Source organism: Dermochelys coriacea, chromosome 6 (assembly GCF_009764565.3).
Source record: "Dermochelys coriacea isolate rDerCor1 chromosome 6, rDerCor1.pri.v4, whole genome shotgun sequence".
In the NCBI taxonomy this organism is placed as follows: domain Eukaryota; kingdom Metazoa; phylum Chordata; order Testudines; family Dermochelyidae; genus Dermochelys; species Dermochelys coriacea.
The window spans coordinates 85,923,817-85,939,660 of NC_050073.1; the positions used below are offsets into that span (position 1 = coordinate 85,923,817).

At 41.8% G+C, this 15,844-nt stretch overlaps 1 protein-coding gene across 7 annotated transcripts in view; it reads right to left on the reverse strand.

The window, feature by feature from the left end:
- The window catches only part of MLH3 (mutL homolog 3), a 38,032-nt gene that overhangs the window by 14,467 nt on the left and 7,721 nt on the right, over positions 1-15,844 (reverse strand). For 6 of the 7 annotated variants that reach the window (XR_006281934.1, XM_038405688.2, XM_038405681.2 and 3 more), the window contains exons 3-9: positions 12,964-13,062; positions 12,245-12,315; positions 11,199-11,303; positions 10,026-10,098; positions 8,999-9,070; positions 5,904-6,012; positions 900-1,059 (exon numbers count right to left, since the gene is read on the reverse strand). Coding sequence is in view for 6 of the 7 variants with exons in the window: in XM_038405688.2 (XP_038261616.1) it covers positions 900-1,059; positions 5,904-6,012; positions 8,999-9,070; positions 10,026-10,098; positions 11,199-11,303; positions 12,245-12,315; positions 12,964-13,062 (689 nt within the window). In the remaining variant the exon portion in view is untranslated. The remainder of the gene's footprint in view (positions 1-899; positions 1,060-5,903; positions 6,013-8,998; positions 9,071-10,025; positions 10,099-11,198; positions 11,304-12,244; positions 12,316-12,963; positions 13,063-15,844) is intronic. The other variant, XM_038405689.2, reaches the window with a different exon arrangement.

The following is a 15,844-nucleotide window of genomic DNA, read 5'->3' on the forward strand; positions in this document are numbered from 1 at the left end:
TAATTTGTTCTTGTCTTTAAATGAAATCATCCTTGCAGCTCACTATAAATTTTTATTTCATCCACTTCCCGAAATCTGCAATCATCCCTAATTATGTCAGTTATAGACTTATAGTTAGCCTAGTTATGGGACTAAAAGAAAACAAACATCACTGCCTAACACTAATTGTGCTCAATAATAATAAATTATAATCTAGTGCTTTTTTTAGTAGATTTCAAAGTGCTTTACAAAGGAACATCATTATTATTACGGGAAAAATGAGGCAGAAATTGGTGAGGTGACTTGCCCTGAGTCACATTCCAGCAGGCCAGGACCAAACTGGGAACAGAACTGAGCTCTCCTGAGTCCTAGTCTAGTGCTCTATCAACATTGCCTCTCTGACTAAGGTACATGAGGTGGCATGTATTATCAATTCTGCTGCCGCACAGATTTAGGGGAGAGAGGCTGGTGGCTCACTCCTCTTCACCAGAAATAGCAAGACACCTCTTAACCAACCTTGTCGCCTATACTGCTGAACACTGGCCTCTGTCCTAGGAAGTCTCATTTTAGTTGTATTAAACTTAAAATAATAGTCTCTCCATCCAACCATGTAGCCTCTTATGCAATTAATAAGTAAATCTTTGCTCTCTTTTATCCTGCATGAACAGAACAGCATTAGTAAGTCATCCTCCTTTCGTTTTCAAGAGGAGTCACTTTCTCACTGAAGATGAAAAGTACACCAGCAAAGAAGCAGTCCTGAGGCCAGCGGACATGGATAAATAGTTCTACTGAAAGCATAGCAAGGGCTTTCTCTAGCTTTCTCACTTAGGAGCCACTCTTCCAACACCCTGCATCATTAATATAGAGCAGAATGACACCATCACAAAGTAATTTGCTCAAGTTCCACACCCAGGACTAACCTCCACAATGCTTTTAGCCACAGGCTGTCTTTTCCGTCGTAATTCATTGGCCTCTCTCTCCATAAAGCACAGGGGCACTTTCCCAACTAGAATCTGGGAGCTGTTGTTCTCTGGAAATGATAATTCAAGGCCTACTTCCTCCAGGCTTTTGTGGCAGCACCTGAGAAGAAAACCTCAGAAATGAGAAATTGAAGCACCCTCTTCCACATACCTACAGGATCAGTCCCAGAGCTGGACACTTCTGCACTCCCCACACAGAAGCTTCCCATCTCCTCCACCCATATAATGGCATCTCAGGATTTCCCAGCAATGCTTCTCTTTCAGTCCACATTTCTCTCCATTAAATTTGTGCAGAATGCTGGCTCCATGGTTCTGAGACCCCAGGAGTTCGCTTTATTGCACAATAGGAAGCTGTACACTTTTCCCCATGTCTACAGGTCTCTTTTCTTAAGATACACACAGGAAGTTCAGGTAACAGTGACCACAATATATTATATACATGCAATGCAATATTATGACAGGGTATTCACTCCCACACTAGCCTGGAAAGGGTTAATGAGGCTGAGAAGAGACATGTAACCTGATACGCCATGCCTGAGGGAAATTAGGTTTGCTAAGGCCTGGGCTACACCAGGAAATTAGATCAATATAACTATGTTGCTCAGGGGTGTGAAAAATCCACACCTCTGAATGATACAGTTAAAATGGACCTAATTTCCTGCATAGACACCGTTAAGTCGAAAGAAGAATTCTCCCATCGGTCTAGGCTTCATCTCTCGGGGAGCTGAAGCATCTACACTGATGGGAGAAGCCCTCCCATCAGCATAGCTAGCATCTTCACTGGAATGCTACAGCAGCGCTGCTGCAGTGTTTTAAGTGTAGACAAGCCCTAAGCAATGCCTGATTGATGATGGAGCCCTACTAAGAGGGAACCGGTGGTGCTAGTATAAAGGTAGGAAGTTGGTAGCAAAAAAGGGTTGCAGTGAGGAAGCCTGCAGTCACTCCCTAGGCATTAGAGAGGGAAAAGAGGAAACCCAGGGAGACAGTAGAAACCCCGGGGATCCACGCCCTGAAGGAAGAGTTTATCCAGAAGGGTGGTGGAGTAAGCCTGAGAGATGCAGAGTAGGACAAGGCTCAGGGAAATAGTAGCAAGGTGGGATGTTGTAGACCTTGGCTGTTGATTAGAGGGTCCCTGACCTGGAACCCAGAATAGAGGGCAGGCCCGGAGTCCCCTACTAGCCACTGGGGAAGTGGTACAGTCCAGGTAGCAAATGGAAAGACTATCAGGTAGTAATGAGAACAAGTGAGGAGATAACGATATTTGCAGGAAGTTTAAGGATTTCCTTGCATCAATTTTCACCACAGAGTGTTCTGAGATATCTACCCCAGACCTACTCTTTTCAAGTAATAAAAATGCTTGAGATGCCAAGAGAGGAGTTACTGAAACAAGCTAATAAATTAAAGTGCAACAGGTCATTGGTATCAGATGGCATACACCCAAGAGTTCTGCAGGAGCTTACGAATTAAATGGCTGATATATGCAAAAATATGCACTCATTATAATGAGCTATTATAGCAGTGGAATGGCAGGCAGCAAGAAGCTTACTTATCCTTAAAAAAAGATGCTAGGGATGATCTTGAGAATCACAGAACTGAGTCTTACCAGATATACCAAAAAACAGAATTGTACAACTTCAAGATGATCATGATATGATGGGAAAAAACAAGTAGGGCTTCCACAAAAGAAAACTGTGCCTCTCTAATCTACTACAATTCTTTAAGCATGTAAGCAAAATAGTAGATAAAATAAAACTGGTTGACAGAATTTATATGGGCTTTCAAAAATCTTTGACAGTCCCTCACAAGAGGCTAAAAACATATTAAGTGGCTATGGGGTGAGAAAATTTTGTCAGGGGTTAGAAAAAGACAAAGAGAAAAAAACAGTGTATCAATAAAAACTCAGTTTTTAATCTGACAAAAGTTTGCACTAGAACAAACATTTTATTAATGAACTGGAAAAAAAAGATAAGTAGTCAGGCAGCCAAATCTTCATAAAATACAAAATTATTTAAATTAGTTGGGACTACAACAGACTGTGTGGAATTTCAGAGGAAAATGGGCATCATTATGGGAGGTGACATTCAAATGACAAATGCACACACTTTAGGAAAAATAATTTTATATATTCAGACACTTGTTGAGTTCTAAATTAATTGCAACCACTAAGGAAAAAGACCTGAATGTCACTGTAACTGCTCAATGTGTAGTGGCAGCCAAAAAAGCACACAAAATGGTAGGGTGTAAAAAGTATGAGACCGAAAGTAATATGGAAATATTGTAATGTCTGTGACATTCTGTACCCCAAAGCAACACCCTGGCACCCCCATATTTACCACAGTGATATGATTATGATATGCTTTGTACAAAGTATGCCTTCTGAGGTATCATTTTAAAAGTCTTGATCTGCTGAACATTAATATCCTGTTGGATTGTACGAGCTATAATTGTATGTGAAGTTATGAAATTTGCTGTATGTGTGTTACTGAAATATGTTGTAAGGTTGGGAACAACCAGCCTTTCAGGTACAACATGGAAGAGCCAGATATTGATGATGGCCCATTAAGGGGAATGCGCACTCACAAGGACTGTCCCAGGAACAATATACAATGGAGACTTCTCAGAGATAGCACATAGACAATGGAGACTGCTTGACTCAGCAAAGGATCTTTTCAGCAAGCTGGAATAAGCTATAAAAGAGGTAAGAGACATCATCGCTTGGCCTCACTCCCCCCACAACTCAACACCTGGAAACATGCCTGGAGAACAAAGACTTGGAATTGGGGAGATGGTTCCAGACTGGAAAGGAGAATCCCAGCTTTGTGTATTAAGGAACCATATCATCAGGATGAGACATTGCTTGATTCAAATCCTGTTTAGTCTATAGAACTCAGATTGCGATTCTACTTTTATTTTTTAGGTGACCAACTTTGGTTTGTTTTCAGAGTGGTAGCTGTGTTAGTCTGTATCAGCAAAAACAACAAGGAGTACTTGTGGCACCTTAGAGACTAACAGATTTATTTGAGCATAAGCTTTCGTGGGCTAGAACCCACTTCATCAGATGCATGGAGTGGAAAATACAGTAGCAGGTATAGATACATAGTACATGAACTGATGGGAGTTGCCTTACCAAGCGGGGGGTCAATCTAACTAATGAGACAATTCAATTAACAGTAGAATACCAAGGGAGAAAAAATTACTTTTGTAGTGGTAATGATGGTGGCCCATTTCAAACAGTTGACAAGAAGGTGAGAGTAACAGTATGGGGAAATTAGTTTTTGTAATGACCCATCCACCCCCAGTCTTTATTCAGGCCTAATTTGATGGTGTCCAGTTTGCAAGTTAATTCCAGTTCTGCAGTTTCATGTTGAAGTCTGTTTTTGAAGTTTTTTTGTTGCAGAATTGTCACTTTTAAGTCTGTCAGTGAGTGACCAGGGAGATTGAAGAGTTCTCCTACTGGTTTTTGAATGTTATAATTCCTGATGTCAGATTTGTGTCCATTTATTCTTTACTACTTATAATCACTTAAAATCTATCTTTCTGTAGCTAATAAATTTTATATTTTACCTCAACTAGTGGGTTTTGCTTGAAGTGTTTGGGAAATCTGCTTAGAAACAAGAGCTGGTGCATGCCCTCTCCACACTGACGGAGAGGCGGACTGGGGAACAGACTTGCACTGGTCAAGCTTCTGATCAGGGTAAGGCGGTACAGTTCTGGGGTCTTAGGCTGGGGAGCTGTGGGAAAATGGCTGGAGCCTCTCTATTGTTGGTTCATGAGTGACAGGTGAAGGCATTCATGTAACTCAGCTGGATGTGTCCCTGCCTGTGGATGTCTGTGCAAGTACAGTAGGAGGAATTTGCAGCTTGCCACAGCATCACAGTGTGAGAGGGAGCCCAGGTTGGTGAGATAGAGGACTCAGTGGTACCTCAGTTCCAGGTTGCACCCTGGGGAACCCGTCACAATGTCATTGTATAAATCTATGTGATATCCTCACCTGGAATATTATGTTCAGTTCTGGTCACCCTATCTCAAAGAAGATAGAAAAGAAATAGAAGAGATTCAGAGATTGCTAACAAAAATTATTAATGGTCCAGAAAGACCTCCCTATGAAGAAAGATTAAGAATATTAGGACTGTTTAGAGAGGAGATGGCAGAGGCATACAAAATAATGAACAGGGAAAAAGAAAGTAAAACAGAAATTTACCCTCTTTCTTAATCTTCCTCTATGGACTGGTTATTCCATGGTTATCCATTAAGTAATTTCTTGCACCTGCCTCTGAAGCATTTGGCACTGGCCACTGCCAGGGAGAATGCTGAATTGGATGGACTACCAATATGATCTAATACAGATATGCCTATGTTTCTAATGAGTCCACACAAGAAGGGCAGAAAAGTACCCATTACCAAACAAGCCTACTCTGAGCACAAAAGGAGAGAACACCTTGTAATTGTAAATACCCACCCCACTTGAGTTCCTGTTCAGAGTGAGAGCTGAGATTTCTGAATAAACCTCTGATTAAAGCTAGATAAATGTAACTACTCAAAACCAAATCTGCATCTAATCTAAATTCTTGTATGGGACAGAAGAATTCCTGACAGTAGCCAATCCCTCTATTCCAAAACATTTGAGAGACTATGTTCACTTCTTATTCCATGTAGTGATTTTGGTTTCTGTCACCCAAGAGCAGAGAGACTCTTCTTTTCTAACAATTCATCATACAAACTTCCCATACCCCTCTATTCTCTTCTCCTCACACTATAGCTATTGGAATTCACTCAAAAAAATGTGTGCACCTAAAGTGTGCACCTAATTCACAGTGTGCACCTAAAGCAGAATGAAAGCAACTCCAGCAATGGCGGTGGTATCTAAAACAGCACACAGAAATTACATTCTCCTATTTCACTAGAGTCCCACCCAAGATATTGAAGCCATCAACCATTACTAACCGTAAGAGTCTTCTCTGCTCCTCCATTACCTCAATCTCCAGTGGGGGACAGATGGTAGAGGACAGCAATTTCTTCTTGCCAGATTCTTCAGGCTGCTTCTCATAGGAATCTGTGGGTAGAAAAATTACAAATACTGTTCTTAAAATGAGTACTTGTGGCACCTTAGAGACTAACAAATTTATTTGAGCATAAGCTTTCGTGAGCTACAGCTCACTTCATCAGAGGCATTCAGTGGAAAATACAGTGGGGAGATTTATATACATAGAGAACATGAAACATTGGGTGTTACCATACAAACTGTAACGAGAGGGATCACTTAAGGTGAGATATTACCAGCAGGAGAGCGGGGGGGGGGGGGAACCTTTTGCCACAAGTACTCCTTTTCTTTTTGCAAATACAGACTAACACGGCTGCTACTCTGAAACCTGTTCTTAAAATGTACATGCAGGCTTTATCCTCAATGGCCCTATGGCTTGGCATATAGACCTTTATGCTTGAATTAAGAAGCGACCACAGGACTCTTCCTTCTGGGACTCATGGGGGACAGTGATAGTCATGGAAAAGACAATCATTGTCTAGGGAGTATGATTAATTCCACATGGATCCCCCCTCAGTGTTAAAAAGGAGTTATCCTACATAGCAAAGGTTATTACAAGAGTTAGCTCAACTCATGGAAAGGCCACTTGAATTGAACTGAATTGAACCATCTAAAATAAGTGCATTATGTCATGACCCTGCAGGTCTCAAACCTTGCTGAGTCTGCAGGTTTCCTGGTCAGTTGATGCCTCCCTGCTCTCACCCAATGGCTTGCTACTAACCAACCCAGCAGAGAAATCATGAAACCTGAAGTTATGTCAGGAAGATCTCCCTTGGGCTTTGACTGGAGGAACACCAGTACTTCAGATTGGCCAGGGCTTCTATGTAAATCCAAAGAGAGGCACCAGAAGACGTTTGCACAACTGGGCTCTATGTAGCTGCTGTTTGGATGCCTCACCCAGCTTTATAGACTCTGATCTGCCTGATTACCAGTATCCTGACCTTGGCCTGAATCCTGGTGATCCTAATAGTGCCTGACCTTGTCTGGATTAGTTCAACCTAATGCCTGTCTGATTCCTCATAACCTGGAACAAGATCCTCCTGAACCAAGCTGCTAACCACTAGATACGGGCTACCTATGTCTTGGCCCTGATACACAGTCTTCATTTGAATACCATTCATTAGCCATTTCCCTCAATCCCAGAAGGTTCTCAGTCTTTAGCTGTTTTCACCAGTAGGCCAAAAGGAGCAATGTTTCTTTCCTGGAATCTTGTTTGCAGGGACTGCAGGGCCCTTTTTGATGAAAGAGAAGGCCAGTGATCTTTTAAGTGCTCAGTGGATGGGCACTGTGTTTTACAGATCTATAACCAAAATTAGGCTGGGCAAGAAAAAAGACTTTTATTCCTCTGCATACAGTTTCAAGTGACTAAATGTGGTGAATTTTAGGTTTCTCTTCTGATCATGGTGTTTAGTTTAACAAACAAAAACAACCCATGCTCTTTAGTCCATTATCCCATCCATTAGTCCATACTGCTAAACCTCATAATCTTATTGACATTACCCCCATTTCCTAATTTTATTCATCCTGCCTGTCTTGTTAGCCCCCCATTACACCAGACCTATTTCAGTCTGAAAGCTCCTTGGGGCATGGATCATTCTATCTGTTTTGAAAGGCACCTAGTACTCCTTTGGGTGCCAATACTACTACCAGATGCCTGTATGCCCAATGATGAGGTGCCAAAATCTTAACAACCTGTTCCCTCCTCACCCCATAAGGGGGTCGTTGCCCACCCCCACCCTCCGGGAGTTCTGCCCCATCCAACCCCCTGTGTTCCTTGACGCCCCGCCCCCCAGGACTCCTGTCCCATCCACCCCCCTGCCCTGTCCCGACTGCCCCCAGAACCAGGCAGGAGGGTCTCGTGGGCCACTGTAGTGAGTGCCCACGCCACCCCTAAGAGCCAGAGGGCCCTGCCAGGGGGCGAGGTAAGGAGTCCCGGCGGTGCTTACATGGGGCAGCTCCTAGGAAGCATCCGGCAGGTCCCTTTGGCTCCTAGGAGCGGGGGAGTGTAGCTGGGGGGGGAGCAGGGGGAGTGGCCGCTCTCCCCACTGATCACATCAAAAGTGGCGCCTTAGGTGCCGATTCTGTGAGTGCTCCAGGGCTGAAGCACCCACGGGGAAAATTTGGTGGGTGCAGAGCACCCGCTGGCAGCTCCCCGCCCAGCCCCAGCTCACCTCCGCTCTGCCTCCTCCCCTGAATGCACCGCCCCACTCCGCCCCGCCCCACACCGCCCCGCTCAGCGAATCAGCTGTTTGGTCGGAAGCCTGGGAGGGCTGAGAAGCAGGCGGTGGCTTCCCACTCAGGCCGAGGGTGGCAGAGGTGAGCTGGGGCAGGGAGCGCCCCCCTCATCCCCGGGTTACCTGCTGTGGCGCAGGCGGCCCTCCTTGCGCCCCCCGCCCCAGCTCACCTCTGTGTCCCTGGGCCTGATTGCGAAGCTGCCGCCTGCTTCTCAACCTGCCCCGGCTTCCCGAGCGAACAGCTGATTCGTGGGACGCTCAGGGGGGAAGGGGGCAGAGAAGCAGAGCAGAGCGGCGCGTTCAGGGGAAGAGGCGGACATAGAGCGGAGGTGAGCTGGGGCCGGGGGTGGGGCAGGGAGCTACCAGTGGGTGCTCTGCACCCACCAAATTTTCCCCTTGGGTGCTCCAGGACTGGAGCACCCATGGAGTTAGTGCCTAAGGTGCCACTTTTGGCCAGTTAAATTTAGAAGCCCTTTTAGAACTGGTTGTCCCTCGCGGAACAACCGGTTCTAAAAGGACTTCTACATTTAACAACTGGTTCTAGCGAACCGGTGCGATCTGGCTCCAGCTCAACATTGCCCATACAGGCCAATGACATGGGAAAGATGGAGGATCATACTAGATCCCTGGACCCCATGAGGAAATTTATATTTAAAATAATTTTGTTAGCATGCTGTCTCATGGGGCCTTTTCCCCCTGGAGACTGTTCTCAGTTGCACTTTGCTAGGATGGTGAAGAGCTTCTTTGGACATCTGAATCCTCACCTGCAATAAGTTGCTCCAAGCGGATACGCTCATGGGCTGCATGCTGATCTACCAACACCAGCAGATTTCCATCTAGAAGTGTAAGAGACAAAAAGAAAAGGAGCACAGACTAACACGGCTGCTACTCTGAAAAGTGTAAGAGAGGAGGTTAACAACAGGCACCTTCATTTCAAACAACTGCACATGTTGGGAGAAGGAAGGAGCATTGCCCATGTTTAGGTCAGATTTAGCAGCTGGGGATCAGTCTCTTTAACAGAGCTAAGTTCAGGAGGAAGCTGGGTTAACAAAAAATAAAATAATGCAGAAATGAAATGTGAGGATCCAGATGAGTCATTTAAACCTGGGGTGGCCAGAATGAAGTTCAAGGAGTTTTATGTATGATGATGTCATCAGCCAAATTCCTATTCCCTCTATATTAAAGATGAGGTCAACTACAATCTGTTCAATTTTATTATGCAAATTAGATAAAAAACAAGAAGCTACTGGTTTGGAGAGCATTTTTGTATAGCTCAAGCTAGTTTCAATACAAAAGATGAAATGCATCCATTAACTGAGAATGAAGTCCAATACCTTTTGGTAATGTGAAATATAATGAGTTTATCGATAGCAGCACTAATCACCACAGCATCTAAGGAGCACCATGAACAAAGTCCTTTAGCAATCTCTAAAACAGAGATAGAGAAAAATCTAGGAAATTCCAAGTGAAGATCAGCACTCTCCTTAATTCATAATAACATGCCTTTTTCTCCTGTCCCGCAACAGCAGAAGATAAGGACACAGTTCTGGCATTTGCTTTGGTTTTCTGGCTTTTGTCAGATCCAAGTTGGAGCCTTAATATTACTGAAACAGAGATTTTGCATTGTTATTTTGCATTTAGCATCACAGAACTATCAGACCAAAAGAATACATCCCTGAAAAAAAAATTACATCTTCTGAACATGTTTCAGAATGCCAGGACAGTGTCCTATCTGTACTGAAACTATATGAGGGCTAGCTCAACTTAATCAATACTAATGGGCATTCTTACCTGCATTTGCATTCATTTCACTCCTAGTGTTGATTAAACAAGCAATAAATTTATTGTCCACTTGATGAAGAACCTGTAACATATTCAAAATGTTCATTATCCATTGGCAAAACCATTTTTAGAAGGGAAACATACAAAACTTTAGAGAGAAAAACTCATCTCCCCACCAATAGTTAATATTGGGACCACTGGATGAGTTAAAGTGCAGTTCCACCTGAAAAAGTTAATGAAAAAATGAAACCCTCAGGTCTCTAGATCTCTTCCCCAGTGTTTCAGACAAACCTGTTGCCACTAGTGACAAATGTTTTTACTCCCATTAGCCTTACAGAGGTAACAACTAAGAGAAAATGGACTGGATTCTAGTTCACCTTGTGCATCAATACTATCTTTTTACTACATCCCAACCACTTATAACTCTACAAAACCACATGAAGCAATGTGACCGCATGGATGTAAATAAGAATATGGTCTGGCCTGCAGAACTTGCATTAGATTAGATTTGAGAGAAGAAAAGAACCCAGATTGGCTCTCAGAGCCCAAAGGTAAAAGTGCAAGGTTGGCAGCATATTTATATTAATTTTAAAATATATGAGCAAAACATTTGATACAGAAGCACTAAGATACAACTGGATTTCATGTTTACTGTACCATTTTAGAGTCACTTTTCAGAGCAGAACCACACTTTAAAATAAATGTAAAAATCCTTACGTGAACTTTGGGATTGCTATTGAAACTGCTCAGCTGAAGGTCAGAATTTCTTCAGCAAATCTCTTTTGAAAATGTATGTCAAAGAATCGGAATTAACCAAACACCTACAACTACAACTGCCTATCAAAATGTTATATAGTGAAGTGATAGTGCTGTAAGTTACAAGGCAGTGATAGCAGGGCTATTTCTTGACTTGACTAGCTTTAAACTCAAGAAAGTTGGGAACCATTCTGTAGGTAACTGTTTACAATCATCTAAGAGATGGTTTTGAGATATAGTTTGATATGCATATATCTGTTGGTATCTCTCTCACAAACCAATTATGCTTTTCTTTGCAAATTAAAAGTATTATCTATTTAATTCCCTACGTCTTTTTCACCAAGCAGAAACATTGACAAATACTATTTGGCTAGTAGCAGTTGAAACATTGGTGTTTACACAAAGCTGCTATCTGACTTATTATACCTGCATTGAATTAATCATCTCCTTGGTGAAACGATAGGGATATAAGATATTATGAATTTTCACAGCCAGACTCCCAGCCTGGCCACTGCTCACATCAACAGCAACCTGTGAAAAAGATCAATACAGATAATTTACAGGATGCAGACTTAACTACTGAGTTTAAAACCACAAAATTAAACTGCCAGCTTTGAATAAGACTATTCTGGAAAGAGGTCCCTTTGTACCTAGTGCGTTGGTTCCTCTAACAAGAACAGAATTAGCTCAAAATACCATCTGGTAATCCCTCTGCTCCTCTCTCAGCACTTTCCCACATACTAAGAGCTATTTCATTAGACAATCTGACATTAGTTGTCAGCCAACATGTACACACTCAACCAGCTGAACATCCAGGAAGATATATCATCTCAAAATGACTGCTACTACAGCAAATGTTCCAAATAATTATTCCCCTTCAGAAACTCACCAGCAGGTGGTTTGCTCCTGCATCTCTATTGTACACAAGTGGAAATATTTGTATGCATACTGTACATCCTGACTGAAATTGTACACTTACTCACATTGATTAAAGATATTTCCCTGTGACTATAAAGGAAGTTGCTCTAAAAGCTCCACAGACACAAGGTGCAACATTGTTACTTCCTCACACATTATGGTCTTGCCGATGCTACAAACATATTTAAATGACCCATATAATACATACAAGGGGGAGGGGAGTATTGCAAGGGACAGAATTTTATCCTAAGTCAAGGTGATTATTTTTGCATTGTAGACACAGCCCACAATAACACTTTGGTTTCCAAATAACACGAGGTACAGTATTCTTTAAGATCAGCTGTAATATCAATCACTTCTAATTTGCATAAACCCACAAAATGAACACACATATAAACAATCTATAAAAACGTACCACAGTCAAGCTCCTTGTTATATGTACAACAGAATAAATATACACAACAGTTATAGTATTTACCATTTCAGTTAAAAAATCAACATAATAGAAGATTGAAATGGCTCCCACTGAAACTCTAGAACGTAATAATACCCACCTCTGGGCAGCGAGCAAATACAGGATTGTCCCACTCTGAAAACAAGGACCGGAGAGACTCCCCATCAGCATCTAGGAGAGAATTTGTGTATAACATGGGGATTAAGAAAGCCTAGGAGTGCCAACAGAAGATGTACTCAGATTGTTCATTCCCACCAACCTGGGACCCTTTAGCTCACAATGTCTGGGTTTCTTTTCTTCTCTTTTTTGAATGAAAGGGAGAAAAAGAGACAAGAGGATGCTCCTTCCTATTGTCAGATGGGAGTAGGACTCTGGGCAGCTTCTCTGACTACACTATGCACTACAGAAAAACCCAACAAAATCTGGAAAGGAAAAGATGGATAAACTCAGCCACCCACTCCCTCTAAACAAAGCCACATACCAAAACATTGATTTCATCCTTTCTTGGGAAAGAGTCCCAAGGACTAAAGTAATTTCTACACTCAGACTGGAATGTGAGGACAGACAAGGGGATTAGATAATTGCTCTTTAAACTATTAGCATGATTTTACAGAGAACTGGGAACATCATCTTGTAAATATAAACACTCCCTAATAGACTTCAACCCTGCAGGATTTTTTTCCAATTCCACATATGAGATGATTCACAGAGTCCCATTGTTAACAGACCTTGAGTAAGTTTGGGTTCCTGTCAGGACATCTGGCAGAGTTCTTTGGTTTGTTTTTCACTGTACTCTATGTCCTGGCAAAATGACCCTACCTCTGAAATCCTGGCTTGCCAGAATCCTCTCTTCCCGAGGTCTAGGAAGGAAGGGTAGAACAAGCTCACTTCTAAAAGGATGGCACCTGCACTGAAACCCTAAACACACAACAAAAATTTACTGCTGCAAATTTAACGGACACAAAGTTTCAAACATCTCTAGAGCCCCGTTCTTCATATTTTTATTAACTAAATTATTATAGTGTGCTCAGTTCTGTACAAACAATGAAGATATTATTCCTGACCCATAGAACTAGAAGTCAGCAATGAAGAAATAATAATACAGTGCTCTGAATGATCAGAAGCTAGTATAGGGAACTTCATTTAAAATAAATTAATGTAAGTACCTAATAACCTAACTTCTAATGTAACTAGGAGAATACTAGCTGGCTTGGCAGAAGAGGTGTGTTTTAATGAAGGATATGAGTGAAGACTAAAACACTGAACACAGAAAGAAGAATATTTGTAATACAACACATTTCTGTGCAAAATGAAGTGAATACTAAACACACACAGTGCATGGTTATATTGTGTCCTTTATATGAAATATTAGAAAATGTTTTTTTACAAAGAGCAACTGATAGACACAGAGATGCAGGCCAGATTTTTAAAGGTATTTAGGTACTGAAAGATGCAGGTAGGTGCCTAGTGGGATTTTTAAAACCACCAGATGCCTAACTCCCACTGATTTGCATCTTTAAGCAACTAACTACTAGGGCTGTCAAGTGATTAAAAAAATTAATCACTATTAATCGCATGATTAAAAAAATTAATCGTGATTAATCACACCATTAAACAATAATAGAATACCATTTATTTAAATGTTTTTGGATGGTTCTACATTTTCAAATATATTGATTTCAATTACAACACAGAATACAAAGTGTACAGTGCTCACTTAATATTTATTTTTGATTACAAATGTTTGCACTATATACAAACAAAAGCAATAGTATTTTTCAATTCATCTAATACAAGTACTGTAGTGCAATCTCTTTATCAAAGTTGAACTTACAAATGTAGAATTATGTACAAAATAAACTGCATTCAAAAATAAAACAATGTAAAATATTAGTGCCTGCAAGTCCACTCAGTCCTATTTCTTTTCAGCCAATCACTCAGACAAATAAGTTTGTTTACATTTGCAGGAGATAATGCTGCCCACTTCTTGTTTATATCACCTGAAAGTGAGAACAGGCGTTCTCATGGCACTGTTGTAGCTGGCATCACAAGATATTTATGTGCCAGATGTGCTAAAGATTCATACGTCCCTTCATGCTTCAACCACCCTTCCGGGGCACATGCGTCCATACTGATGATGGGTTCTACTCGATAATAACCCAAAGCAGTGTGGACCAACGCATGTTCATTTTCATTACCTGAGTCAGATGCCACCAGCAAAAGGCTGATTTTCTTTTTTGGTGGTTCAGGTTCTGTAGTTTCTGCATCGGAGTGTTGCTCTTTTAAGACTTCTGAAAGCAGGCTCCACAACCCATCCCGATCAGATTTTGGAAGGCACTTCAGATTCTTAAATCTTGGGTCGAGTGCTGTAGCTATCTTTAGAAATCTCACATTGGTACCTTCTTTGCATTTTGTGAAATCTGCAGTGAAAGTGTTCTTAAAATGAACCACATGTGCCGAGGCATTATCCGAGATGGCTATTACATGAAATAGATGGCAGAATGCAGGTAAAAGAGGGGGGACATAAAATCAGGGGACATGCAGTTCTCCCCCAAGGAGATCAGTCATAAATTTAATTAACGCATTTTTTTTTGTGGAAGCATGTCCTCTGGAATGGTGGCCGAAGCACAAAGGGGCAAACGAATATTTAGCATATTTGGTATGCAAATACCTTGCAATACCAGCTACAAAAGTAAGAGTATTGCCAGCAGATCGAGAAAAGTGATTATTCACCTCTATTTGGCACTGGTGAGGCCACATCTGGATTATTGCATCCAGTTTTGGGCCCCTCACTACAGAAAGAATGTGGACAACTTGGAGAGAGTTCAGCGGAGGGCAACAAAAATGATTAGGGGGCTGGGTCACATGACTTAGAATCATAGAATCATAGAATATCAGGGTTGGAAGGGACCCCAGAAGGTCATCTAGTCCAACCCCCTGCTCAAAGCAGGACCAAGTCCCAGTTAAATCATCCCAGCTAGGGCTTTAGGACTTATGAGGAGAGGCTGAGGGAATTGGGCTTATTTAGTCTGCGGAAGAGAAGAGTGAGGGGGGATTTGACAGCAGCCTTCAACTACCTGAAGGGGGGTTCCAAAGAGCATGGAGCTAGGCTGTTCTCAGTTTTGGCAGATGATAGAACAAGGAGCAACGGTCTCAAGTTGCAGTGGGGAGGTCTAGGTTAGATATTCAGAAAAACTACTTCACTGGGAGGGTAGTGAAACAATGGAATGGGTTACCTAGGGAGGTGGTGGAATCTCCATCCTTAGAGGTTTTTAAGGCCCGGCTTGGCAAAGTGCTGGCTGGGATGATTTAGTTAAGGTTGGTCCTGCTTTGAGCAGGGGATTGGACTAGATGAACTCCTGAGGTCTCTTCCAACCCTAATCTTCTATGATTCTAAGAAGAGGGAAGCATTATGTCCTGTAAATGTAAACAAACGTGTTTGTCTCAGCGATTGGCTGAACAAGAAGGAGGACTGAGTGGACTTGTACGCTCTGAAGTTTACGTTATTTTGTTTTTGTACACTTTTTTATTTCAGTTACAACACAGAATACAATATATATGAAAATGTAAAAAAAAATCCAAAATATTTAATAAATTTCAATTGGTATTCTATTGTTTAACAGTGCGATTAATCACGATTAATTTTTTTGAGTTAATCGTGTGAGTTAACTATGATTAATTGACAGCCCTACTAAATACC